We start from the raw sequence: 13419 nt of genomic DNA, 5'->3' as shown, positions 1-13419 counted from the left end.
AATCTTCAGACTCTGCCCACAGGGGTCAGAAGCCATCAGAGATTTGCTTTAGAGTGAAGAATGGTCCCAGGACAATCATGCATTTAAAGAAGAGTAGAGGGAAGAAAAATGGGAATGGCCAGCAGAGGAAGCCAAGACCGACAAACACAAAACTTAAAATTCAGACAATGTGTGGTTCACCTGATAATCTCTTTTTTTTTTTTAAGATTTTATTTATTTATTCGACAGAGATAAAGACAGCCAGCGAGACAGGGAACACAAGCAGGGGGAGTGGGAGAGGAAGAAGCAGGCCCACAGCGGAGGAGCCTGATGTGGGGCTCCATCCTGGAACGCCGGGATCACGCCCTGAGCCAAAGCCAGACGCTTAACCGCTGTGCCACCCAGGCGCCCCTCACCTGATAATCTCTTAAGGGTTAAGCTCCACAGCTATGATCTCTGCTAGAAGTTTCCTTAAGAAGCAGCTCTCTCTAGCTCATAATAGAGATGATGAATACATATAGTGAATTTAAAGGGCTATTTTAAAAAATATTCTACCGGGTAATATTTTGTTCTAGGGGCCAAATGTGAAACTTCTGAACTTACTCGAAAGAAAAATTATCTAGAAGTCTAGATTGTGGTTACACAAGGGAGAGAGTTTTGTCTGCTTGCCTAGAGCAGGACCGGACACACAGGGCTCAATGAGTATTTGTCAAATGAATTTTCTCTCTTTTAACTTCAATCACTAATGGTTAACTTCATGCTGAATCAGCATCAATATGGAAAGACAAGAGAGAAAAAGCAGTGAAGCCTAGTCACCTTTTTTGTCTGTTGATAGTAAGTCTCCCTTCTTTTCCACCCTCCAACCAAAGGGAAGGGAGGGTGCCCTGAGCTTTGTGTTGGCAACCTGAAGTATTTCAACTCACTTAAAATGGATAAAAAAATGCAAAAACATAACAATAAAATTAAAAAGTACAAAAATAAAAACTGAAAAAATTTACAAAGACATTATAGACATACATATACACCAATCTTTTAATTAGCTGCTGTCAAAACCTAAAGAGACACGTACTCTACAGCATTGATTGTTAACCATGTTTGAGTCCTTCCCTTTGAAAATCTGACAAAAAGTATTTCTTCAAAAAAGGTACATACATTTACACAAAATTCTGCATAGAAAGTCAGAAGTCCAAAAGTTCTCTGAAACCACCAAAAGGGACCCAGGTCACAAAGCTCTCTCCCCAATATACAGAGCACAGGGCTCTGCACCTAGGGAAATGTCGTTATGTCCCCTATTAACATATGCAAATAGGAAACAGCTTAGGGCTGTTGATGGAAATTTTAATAAGTGCTATGAGCTTAGGTTCTATATGCATGCCTAATTGATTACTGGAGATTTTCCTCGCTGTTGTTTTTAGAAATTGAGTCAGATTAAATTATTCAAAATTCGTATTAAAACTAGATACTTAAAATGGCAAATCTCCTGGATCAGACAAGTCTACACAAAGGAAAGGTTATGCAAGGATATGTGATAGCCTTGAATGCCACAGCAGATCAGCCAGTCTTTATTTGACCTTGACAGAACTCAACATTAAGGATTTTTAAGTGAGAGGCACCAAGAGTGGAGATTTAAAAAAAAAAAAAAATTCAAGTGGGCAGGGGGGACAACACAAAAGCTGTTGTTGACCTACATATTTCAACACATGCCTTCTGTTCAACATAAAACACTCAGGGAAGAACACATATGTGAGAACAAGCTTTCAGAAAACATTTGATTAAAAATAGTTACGCTCCCATCAGCTGTGTTTCAAGTTGTAGTCCATTGCATTTGATATTTATAACTAAAGAGAAAATAAAAATACCCACTGGTAAGCTATTTGTATTTTAGAAGCAAGGTCACGGACACTGATTTCTGTTTGGCATAGAGTGGGGTCGGCCGGAGGCTGTCCTAGCAGCTGAGGATGGGGACTTTCTGCCGCTCTGGAAGAGAATCACTGAGTTTCTGAAGCCCCATGGGGCTGCTCCTGTTGGCACCTTTCCACCTCTGTGAAGAGGAAAGCAGTTTGATTAATAAAAAAAATCTGATGCATAACTTTCCGGAAAAAGAGGGAAAGGAGCCTTCCTTGGCACTCCTTGCTGAGTCAAAAACAGGCAGGGACAAGCTTGGCCCCGAGGAAGCTACTTGTCCTTTTCTGCCAGCCTCTCCCATTAGGAGCTCCGTGATGAAATCAGAACTGAGGAAACTTTAAAGAGAAACTTTATTGGATAGTATACTAGAAGAGTAAATGTTTAACGACGGGAAATCTTTTCTTTAAAAGGGGCAAGACATAAGGGTTAGTCTGCATATTTACTTTCCCTAGGTTTTTCTCTTAATGTTACTTTTTGTTGTTGTAAATGAATAAATTTTATCGAGCTGGTAAAGAGGATTCAGCAGGATCAAAGCGAACGCTGCGCTTCAACGGAGCCTCGTTTTAACTCTCCTTTGTCCTGAAAAGGAGCCGCGATATGGAATAGAAAATTAAGGTGGAAGCCAGTAAAAATTAATTTTCTTGAAAATGCCAATATTTATGGAAGCATACTTAGGTAGTAAAAGTATTAAAGCATATCAGAGAACAAAAGTTCAGAATAGTGGTTTACTTACCAAGAAGAAGGAAAAAATGATAGATGGGTGGGGTTGCACTGTAACTGCCTTTCATTTGAGAGCGAGAGAGACAGATCAGAAGCGCACATGGTAGACTGTTACGATCTATTAAATCTAGATGGTGTACCTGGTGTCTGCTATACCAATTTTTAAATGTTCTTGAAGTATGCTTGAAGTATTTTGTAATTAAAACAGGTTTTGTTTTGTTTTTTTTTTTTTTTTTTTTTTTTTTAAAGAATGTGAAGGCTTACACAGCAAGGCTCTAGAAATCTGAACGGGATTCTGACTTGAAAGAAGCATGCAGAGCGCCAGATGGCCCCGTAGCCCGCAGCCCGAGTTCTAGAAATAATCTCCACATGGGAAGAGTGGGTCTAAGCCTGGCCCACACCCAACTTATGAGAAACAGGGTTTTAGGCATGAGACAAAATTCCAGTAGAAAAAGGAGGAGTGGGCAGACCCCCTAGAGTTGTTTTAAAATGATTTAACTTGAGTATCATATTTGGACAATTAGCAAGAGAGTAAGCCAAGCAGGTTTAACGTTCACGCAGTCTGTAAAATGTAGTTAGGGGTCTGCAGCCCCCAAGTCACAGTCAACCCCAGTAGCTTTCAGGGTGGCCCCCGACCCTTTGCTGTTGCCTGTGTGTGAGAGAGCACGGGGAACCACCAGGCTTTCAGAGGCCTCTCAAGGGAATGACGCGCTCAAAGAGAGGGGTGATGGCAAGAGAGGGAGTGAGATCCGAGGGGAGAGGGAGAACCGTAGAGACTGGACGTGAGAAAAAGGCAGAGCCCCTAATATTTCACTGTTAAAGCTGAACACATGTACTTTAAATAAGAATGCAGCACATGTAGACCTCAGAAATAGCATTTCTTCCCAGCAAATCTAAAGGCCCTCCCTCTGAAGCTCCTGCAGGAATGGATTCTGGGGTAAGTGTGGGGCACCCCCCGTTGTACCTCCCTCCACTGGACACTGGAAGGGAGGGTGAGGCCCATTCCCTCGATGCTCCCACTGCTCACACACAGCTGCTCTGCAGGCTCACTGCCTGGGCTGAGCCTGTTTCCACTTTCACTTTCTCTTCTGCAACAGTTCATAACCGAATGCCAACAGAACTCCTATGTTAACTTTTAGATACGCAGTTATCATAGAATATGGAATGCTGAAGACGTCTTTTTTCTTCTCTTTTCTTTCTTTTTAATATCCAATACGTTAGCTCAGACATCTGAGAAGAAATTATACAGTCACCGTGATCATCCTCTTGAAAATAAGTATCTGCTAATAATGGAGAAACTTGTGTATGTTTGTAAAAGAATATACTTAGGCAATGCCGTATAACCCATGTGCTACAGCTCTATGGTAGAAAAGTATGCATAGGAGAAAGGTTAAGGTTGTTTCGACCCTGCGTCTAGATCAGTGGTTCTAAGGCAGGGTAATTTTGCGCCCCCCCCAGGGGGCATCTGGCAATATCTAGAGACATTTTTGGTTGTCACGGTGGTAGAGAGGCTATTGGCTTCTCGCAGGTAGAAGCCAGGCTGCCGCTGAATATCTTGCAATGCACCGGAAAGCCCCCCACGACAAAGAGTTTTCTGGCCCCAAACGTCAGTAGTGTCGAGTCTGAGAAACCCTGACATAGCTGTATTTGGCCCACTGCTTCCCTTGCAGGCTCACCCAGAACGGGTGCTTAGTTCACTACAACAGAAGACATGTACAATTGTACAGATTCTGCTGATAAGAGGTAGATACCGAGAGCAACTCTTTCCTCTGTCTGATTTTACAGAGAGTAGGGATTTAAAATCCCTTTGTAACCCGAAAGGTCCCCTTTCACTATCACCATTAAAAATGAGATTGGGAGAAGAGCTCTGGGACAAATAGCTCATGGCTGTGTCTTTCACTCCCTCCTCTCCATCCTCCTGATTTAAGAGCTTTCAAGATAAATAAAGTGACTTCCTTTAACTGCTATGAACAGCAGAGGCATTTAAACTCTCAGTGAACAATGACAGGCTAGAAGGACAATGAGAGTGTGTAACAGATTCTCTAAACTCTTCTTCCTTTTCTTACAACTGGATTAAATGCTTAATAAGTGTATGTTGAATTAGTGAATAAAGAATAAAGGCTTGGGTGAAATAATGACATCATAGCTCAAGTGTAATAATGAGCAGTCTTACACATTTCTATTTTGACTTTCTTTATTTTTCGTTGTTTATATACCTGTATTTCCCACTAAGCATTAAACTCCTTGATACAGAAACTATGATTTGACAAGAACATCTAATGTCTCCATTAGGCTGTTTCATTTCTAAATCATTTTGTAAATGTGAGGCAGCAGCCCCTATATGAGAAGGATGTATGAAGACTGAGCATAAATGGATAAAGTTTTTTTATTAGGTAATAAATTTACAACAAAGTAATGCTATGTATTTGTTAGTATCAAAAATTGTTACTTAGCCACAAAAGACTGGAGCAATGCAACTAAATAGTTCATGAAAACACCATAATTTACATTTTTTGTATAGAGCCAGTCCAGACAAAATACCCAGTTTTTCTCTTAATGTTATTTCTTCAGTAATTATAACCAATACCAAAGCTGGTAACACATATCTTCCAATTATCCTTATTGTAAACACACACACATAAACAGATAAAATATTTATATATATGATACACAGATGCATATGTTAAAAAGATAAGCACTGGAGGGGACCTGGGTGGCTCAGCTGGTTGAGTGTCTGACTTTTCATTTCAGCTCAGGTCATGATCTTGGATCTCGAGATCAAGCCCCACATGGGGCTCTGTGCTGGGTATGGAGTCTACCCAGGATTCTCTCTCTCCCTCTCCCTCCCTCTCATTTTTTGCATGCGTGCACTCTCTTTCTCTCTCTCTAAAAAAAAAAGTAAGAAAGAAAGAAAGAAAGAAAGAATGAAAAAAGAAAAGAAAGAAAGGAAGGAAGGAAGGAAGGAAGGAAGGAAGGAAGGAAGGAAGGAGGAAAGAAGGAAGGAAGGAAAGAAGGAAAGAAAGAAAAGAAAAAGGAAAAGAGAAGAAAAGAAAAAAGTTCTGGATCTGACTCCCTCACATCTGAGTACCGTTTGCCCCCTGAACCTCTCTCCCTCTCGTTTTTCAGAGTTGCAGTTCTCTGCTCCTTATTTTACCCTTGTCCTCCCATGTCCTGTTCCCTAGGTCCCTGCCTCCAGCACCCCGCACGCACACACTCCAAGTGAGAGTTCACCAAGCAACGGTCTGCGGTGGGAAGAAGAGCCGGCAATCCTTGAGAAAGGCCACTGACTTCCTATGTCTGAGCCTCAGTCTCCTCATAGACGTTACACTTTTTACCTACCAAGGTTGTGATGAGGATTAGAAGAGATTATGAATGTAAAGCGCTTGGCAACTCTTTGGTGCTTAATAAATGCTAATTCCCTTGTTGAATTGCGGCTCCTCTTTCCACACCCAGATTCTAAAGGACTTGAGACCTTAAGACTGTGGTTTCCTTCTGTGAGTTAAACACGTATTTACCCCACCTGATGACCCCGAATGGGAAAAACATCTCCCATCCCACACAGCCCCTCGCTAGGAGACGTCCAATGCAAATAGGGCAGGTAGGGCTGATAACATGGGTGAGTTTCACTCAAAAGCTAAAGGATAACATCACAGTGTTTTGTCTTCTGTCTTGGAACAGGGATAAGAAATGAGAGAGGCCTGGAGCTAGAAGCGGAGAAGGAGGAGAGGGAGGCTGACACAAGGCTGGCAACAAGAGAGACAAATCTTCACATCACAGTTTTACGGAGGGTCTGTCCTGTTGCCCTTCCCCTAGTCCCCAAAACAAACCAGCAACCACAGCTATAAGTGTGTTCTACCCTGAGGGGCACTCACCCCTTAGTGGGAACTGAGCTGATAAACTTTTGCCAACGTCTGGAATTACTGAACAAACAAAACTTTTACAAAGAGCGAAATTGTAATTATCGACTGGCTTATCTGCAAAACGCTTAGCACTCAGCCCATGCAACACGGCGTCACGTCATGAAAATAAAAAACTCAAACTAACTCCGGGAACGATATTCTCCATTAAACTACCAGACGGGAAAAGAACCTGGCGATGTGTAAAAGGCTCAGCCAAGCGCACTCCAGGCACGTCAGGAAGCAGTAGGTTCCGAGGACCGGAGCGTGTCGTTACCGTACAGTTGTTCAAGGACAGGCCCTCCAGCACTTGCAGGCTCTCTGGGGACACTAATATCCCTTTTCTCATTCCATCTCTACAAGACTCTATGTGGTACAGACCATTAACATTTCTGCATTGTACACGCCAGGGTCCTGAGGCTTAGAAGTGTTGGGCGACCTAGTCAAAGGCACACAGGTACGCCCAGCGCCTGGGTCTGACTTCCTGCTCTTAATACCATGCCACACAATCCACACGCCCAGTCGTCTGTTCCGCACTAGATCCCCGATGGGCTGAAATCAAGCACCTCTTTGGAAGCCTTATTAAAATTTCAGGAAGTCTACAACTAAAAACCACTTGAAGATGATCGAGAAATACTAAAAATTGGTTAATGTTGAAATACTTTCTACTACATGGAAATATTAATAGAATCTTAAAATGTGTCACTTCTATTGCTAAGAGACAATTTCTACTTAAAAATCATAATAATCATGTAAACAGCTTAGGAGCAAAGGCAGCTGGTATTCACTTAAAGCTTCCTCTCTTTTGCTCTTAGGAAATCAGATCTTCCAGAATCATATAGGAGAACACCACAAACTTACTTTGACCTGAGGGTAGGACTTCTTGTTCTTTTCACTAGATGCACCGGGGAGTCCACCATGGGACGGGCCTTCACATACATAACGGAAACGAAATCCTCTCTGCAAAGGTGAATACAGAGCCAACAAGTTTGAGAAATACTTACTGAAAATTATATACAAAGTTATATACAAATGTTTAATTCTTGTGGATATTAGGTGAGAGAGGAAAAACATACACTGTGAAAGAGGACTGCCAACGAGAACCACTTTTCCCATAATCTTAGTATAAACATAGATGTTAATTGATACCTGTGTACTGAGCTGTGGCTTCAAAGCCAGGTCCCTAACCCTGCAGGACCTCTCCTGCTGTGCAGATGCGGAGAGTGAGCTGCGGCTGGACGTGCTGGAGCTTGTTTGAGTCAGAGCTTCCTCATCTCGAATTGCTGCTGCCAAGCTCCGAACTTGGCCATATTACTTACCGACTATGCTTCTTTGACTCTTACTTAAAGGAATTCCTTTATCTACTCTGATTACGGTTGGTTCAGGAGGGAATATAGAAATGTCCCGTTAAATATATTTAGATCACACTCTATGGAACAGTTCAGAAGATTCTGGGTTTTATGATTATTGATATCATCAAGCTCAAGCTTAATACATTAACTAACCCGAATAATCCCAAACCAGATAATCCCTTTCAGTATTATTAACCCACGAATTCCACAGCTGTAGTAAGTCAGTGAAGACTTAGCTGGAAGCCTTTAACCACGTGAACGAACTCCTGTGGGCTGAGAAACACCGAAGTTCCATGCTGTTGTTGTTTGAATCTATACAAATGAGAAGCTTAGACAAGACCATCTGTAAGGCCTGTTCCAATTCTAGTATTTTAGGATTTACAAAGCTGACAGTGATAATTGTACATATTTGTATACCAAGAATAAACCAAGAAATATTATAAAGATGGGTCTGATATTAAGGAAGCTTCATATTAAGGGAGCTTTCAATGTTTTTCCTGAAAGACTCAACTTTATAAAGCTGTCAGTCAAATGTATTAGTGTTATAGTTTAAATTTAACCAGGCAGCTTTTCTTTTTTCAAATCCTTTTCAAATATCTTTATATACTTTAAGGAACATCCTCATCTTTCATTTATTTTTACAGTGGGACTGATTTCATATCAACAGTGCTAGAGCGCTAGGCCATCAGGAGCTCTGTGCACGACTACCTGCTGGTGGGGCTTTCTACCTCGCAGACTCTTAACAATTGTAAAGCCTGGCAAATGCAAAGGTCTTAACAGCTTGGAGCTCATGTGCCAGCGTAAAATTTCTTGCCCTCCTTAGATTGCCCTAAATTTCATTATGCATCATAGGGTCTTGCAAAATAGTCCGAGCGGTCTGGGGCCCTGAACTAATTTAAATCTCTGGTAAGAATCTGGAACTGTCCCTATATTTTCTGAGAACTTTCTGATTTCCAAAGGATCAGTCTGAAAGCATATTTCATGGGATGAGTAAGGCCCAAAGTAAATTCCCTAGTGTGGGAAAGTTCCTCAGTCACACAGGGATCTAGAGTGTATGATCAACTCAGTACACCGGGACTCAAAACAACTTTTGCATACGACTCCTCAGGAGATTTCAAACCCAATACCTGGGAAACCTTCTGAGATGAGGTCAGTCATTAGGAGCAAGTCCTCTGTTTTGTTTCTCGCCAAATTCAAACCAAAAAATAAGTTACAAATTCAGCCCTCTACCTTTTAAAGACAAAGGCTATTGGCTTACTTTTAATAATTGAATGACATTTCTAAAAGCATGAAAAAGCAGCAGCATGTGTGACACGAGCCCCCAGAATTGACTAACCATAAAGATAGAGATTTACTGCCTGCTAATCTACTTAAACACAACCTCAGTTTTTAAAAAGCGTTAGATAATTAGCACTGCATAATACGCGACAGAACTGGATATTCTAAAGATCAGTAGTCTGTGCTATGACTCATCTCTGTCAGGGCGGGGGAAATTGTGGCAAAGAAAAAACCTTTTGCTAACTTTTATTTAAAAATTTTTTAATTAAAAATTTTAATACAGTAATTCATTATCTTTAATCACAAAATTCCCTTAGGCAGGTGGAAGTATATATACACATATACTTTTATATCTTACTGGGAATCGTGTCAAATAGAATATGAGTCAAGAGACATGTCTTAATAGCTTGCTAACAGTTTGTAAAACAATAGAGAGTATTCATGGTTGCATAAGAGTATCTAAACTTCTGTGCAAAGGAATTTTTAACCTGAGGATGGAAATTTATGACTTTTTTTTTTCAGGAAGATAAGATGTCTTCACATGTATAGTCTGAATGTGTTTCTGGTTGGTTCTAAATTTTTGAGATTAGAGGTTTGTCGACCCACAGCCATTCATTTTAGTAACTCCATTTGCTTACGATGAGTCATCAACCTCAAAGGCAAGGGCTACATCCATCCGGTCAGAAAGCCTGAATTAAATACCGTCTTTTTACTTTCACTGGAGTCAGACATCAAAATAACATCAGCTTGGTAAACAAACACATTGTTTTACTCAGGTGAGCTTTCAGACACCTACGCATGGTGAATTAAATTTTGAATTTTGGAACTACATAACCTTTTAGCTAAATCATAAGTGTCCATTTTTCCTTATGACTGTTGGACCCATAATAAGGAACAGCATTTAAAAATTCTTATTATTTATGCTTATGAAAATAGATATTTGAAAAACATGCTTTGCCTGGTATGCAGAGACACAGACTTTAGTTTCATTTCTCGCTTTCATGAGCTAATGCAGATTTTGGAAGCCTGGAAATTTTCCAGGAGGCCAGACCACTGCACAGACTTCGGTGGGGGGGGGTGTCTTTGAGAAAACTGGCTACCTCTTGTAAGAAGTCACCGCTAAAGAATTGGACATGGAGGTAAAGCAAAGACAAGTCATGCTGGAAGCTCATGGAGTCGGTCTGCCACTGCAAGCTACCAAACCAATGTCCGAAGTCTCACATGGCATTCTGTCTCCACATCAAAAACTTTTATCTCAGTTCAGCCTTATAATGATCGTTAAGATGGCTCTATCCTTTAAATTCTAACCGAAATCTAAACACATGTCACAATTACAGTAACCACAATGGATGCTGTATTTAAGTTCTTGACCTAGTTAGCATTTATTAAATATTACACAATGCAGAAGTGTTACACTCACTCCGCTGAGCTACTGAAAACATTAAGAAAGGTCTTGGGTAATAACTGCAAGACAGCAGGTACGCGCATCTCCAGTCTCACACAAATGTGGTAAGCATATCCATCCAGAGATTTACTTACTTTGCCCTCATTCTGTGGGGGACTTATACTATTCTAAATATCCTGTAATAATTGAGCTCTCCCCTATACCCTATAAGAAAAGCATGAAGATTCTCTTTCCTCCTCTTTCATAGCAGTGGTCCCATCCAATTTCCAATACATATTTATTCACAGAGTCGGGGCATGGAGAGGAAGCCACTTCAATTCCCAGGCATCCCCAACAAAATCTAGTGGTAAGAGGGAGAACCTGATAAAATAAACTGCTCCTCTCCTGTCTCCAACGGGGCTGAGTCTCAGGCTAACACCAGAGGGAAGAGGACTCAGTTGTGCATTCTAAAACGTTACCTACACCCCACTGGTACTTGTAATAGCTTAGGTCACATGGTCCAAAGAAAAAACAGAAAAGGCTGGAGCTTCTAAAGCCTCTTCCTCCTTTTAAAGGAGGAAGGCTAAGAAGTCCTGCCAGTGCAGGGACAGGATTGATGGGTGTAAGTCAGTGTATATGATCTGCATGTACGGCTGTTTCCTTATAAACGAAAAGGAATGGAAAGATCTATGCCTTTCCTAGGAGTGGCTGCTAAGCAGAGATGGTGGAGATACTGAGAGAGCAAGGATCTATAATCATCTAGGTTTTACAGAACTACTACTGAGGCTCAGGACATTTGGAAGATGACCAAGAGAAATATGGAGTAGACAAATGAAATTGTCAGATAATGTGGCAGGCTGCTGAACTCCTAGATAAGCTACTTCCTTCGTAAAATTCACTCATTATTTTATCCAGTGCTCGAGATATGAATATGAGACTTACGGATCTCACATTTAAAGAGGAAGTCCCATCCCTTTAAGCCTCTTACCTGTTTAGGTTGCTCTAATATTTGAAGGTATGGACCATCTGCTAAAAGCAAAAACAACAAACAGAAAGCAAAAGAAACTGTGAGGCTTCTTAAATTTGCTACAAAATATAAAGCAAGTAAAAAAAAAAAAACCCTGAAATTATGTTTTAAATAGAGGTTTCAAATTCATTTTTTTAGCTAAAATTCCATACTGATATAATCTACCTTCCTCATTTGACTAGTAAATTTATTTTTAACAACAGTTTTATGCCTTTAGAGAACCACGATAAATAAACATTGGCTGAATGGTGATAGTACATTGCACAATCCGAGAAAAGGTGCGATGTCCGTCTGGCAAGGATGAGGACGTCAACAGCCTCCACAATCCTGACTACTAGCAACGCGTTTTTAAAATGACACAAATACCAATTAAAAGCAGCAACCATTTCCTGGGCACCATGGCATTTCCTTTTGCCTTCACATCATTAGACACTGACTTCCATTCCTCAAAGAGAATGTGCTTAGTGTGAAAGTAGAAGAGACTGAGCTGGCGGCCACATGTGTGAAACACACAGATAGTGATCTCAGGCTACCTGCCTTTCCTGAACCAAGTGTTCGGTTCTTTTCCCTTATTTGAATCCCCAAGTACTGCCTTCATACCCCAGCCGGCTAGGCTGTTTCCCCTGCCCTCCCAAATTTCATCTGGTTTATCAGACCAAAAGTCTGGTGGACTTTTCTTGCTAATTTATAGCTTTTGATGTTTGTATACAATTTCCGAATACTGACTATTATCATATCAACTCTTTTAAAACAGCACAGGCATTTTATAGAATCCTGAAAAAAACTTAGTTAAAGCAGCTACATTCCAATCAATTATTATAAAACATAAAGAAGACTAGAAGCTTAATCCATACCCTGACTATATCTGACTTTGGGGGAAGATTCAAAGGCAAATCAGAACCTCTGCTAGTATAAAACCGAGCTGTTCAATAGGAGAATGTCCCTACACTCCCCAGCTGGTTTTTATGTCAATAGTATAATAATCCACAGCTCTGCAATAGAGACACAGGGTGTTTCTCACTCATTTGATTGTAAATTAAGATGTTTGATACTAACAAAATTCTAGCGGAATGCTTTTGTGTTCATTTCAGTCTTCACAGTCTCTTAGCCAGAAGGTCATTCTTTTAGATAACATAAGTTCATCTTATTTTAGATAAATAAGTTTATGGAGAGGATATAAACCTTCATGTTGAAATTAAAAAATAAACTATAACTTAAGAGAGAATTTATTTTTATCTTCTCAGTGTTATGATGAATCAGGATAAGGCTAGAGAACTGGAGGAAACAAAGGTATAATTATTTCCTGTTATTATGCAAGAAATTTATAAGGAAGTCCGTTGAAAAATGACTGAATTTGAAGCAAAACATACACAAGAAAGGAAAAATGGGTAGTGACTGGCCAATGCAGTATTACTTTAAGAAAATTATCTTCTCTTGTCTGTATGAAATTTATCCTGGATACCTTAAAATACTTTTAGGAAAAAAACTGCAATCTAAAAATTCCCCCCAAATGGCTAGAATTTAATTTTTGATAAGGAAATAAAACTGCCTAGAAATAGAAATATTTTCATGCTACTAATACACCTTGTGTGATAATGTAACAGTTCTACTCATAAAAACATTCCTTCTAGAATGCTAGATCAAGAAGAGAGGCCTCTAAAAAAGCAAATTTCGTATGTCATGGAAAATACAGAAGAGTTAGATCACGTTTACATTAAACTTCGAGTCTCTCACTTATTAACTCTTCTAAAAATACTTGAAGGTTTGCTATTATTTTTGCTGTATGGCTTAATTTCCTTTAAATATGTGAAATTCTAAGGTTTGGGAATTTTATTAGTGAAACAGGGCCATTTTTGTCTTTTAGGGAACACACTCAAA

General features: G+C 40.1%; 1 protein-coding gene across 4 annotated transcripts in view; it reads right to left on the bottom strand.

Annotated features, from left to right (window-relative positions):
* Positions 1–13419, bottom strand: part of NFKB1 (nuclear factor kappa B subunit 1) — a 111122-nt gene that overhangs the window by 68128 nt on the left and 29575 nt on the right. For 2 of the 4 annotated variants that reach the window (XM_057309517.1, XM_026509645.4), the window contains exons 4-5: positions 11503–11543; positions 7362–7460 (exon numbers count right to left, since the gene is read on the bottom strand). In XM_057309517.1, the coding sequence (XP_057165500.1) occupies positions 7362–7460; positions 11503–11543 (140 nt within the window). The remainder of the gene's footprint in view (positions 1–7361; positions 7461–11502; positions 11544–13419) is intronic. The other 2 variants (XM_057309518.1, XM_026509646.4) reach the window with 1 other exon arrangement.

This window comes from Ursus arctos, unplaced genomic scaffold (assembly GCF_023065955.2).
Source record: "Ursus arctos isolate Adak ecotype North America unplaced genomic scaffold, UrsArc2.0 scaffold_9, whole genome shotgun sequence".
NCBI lineage: Eukaryota > Metazoa > Chordata > Mammalia > Carnivora > Ursidae > Ursus > Ursus arctos.
This window is presented reverse-complemented; position numbering and strand designations above follow the sequence as displayed.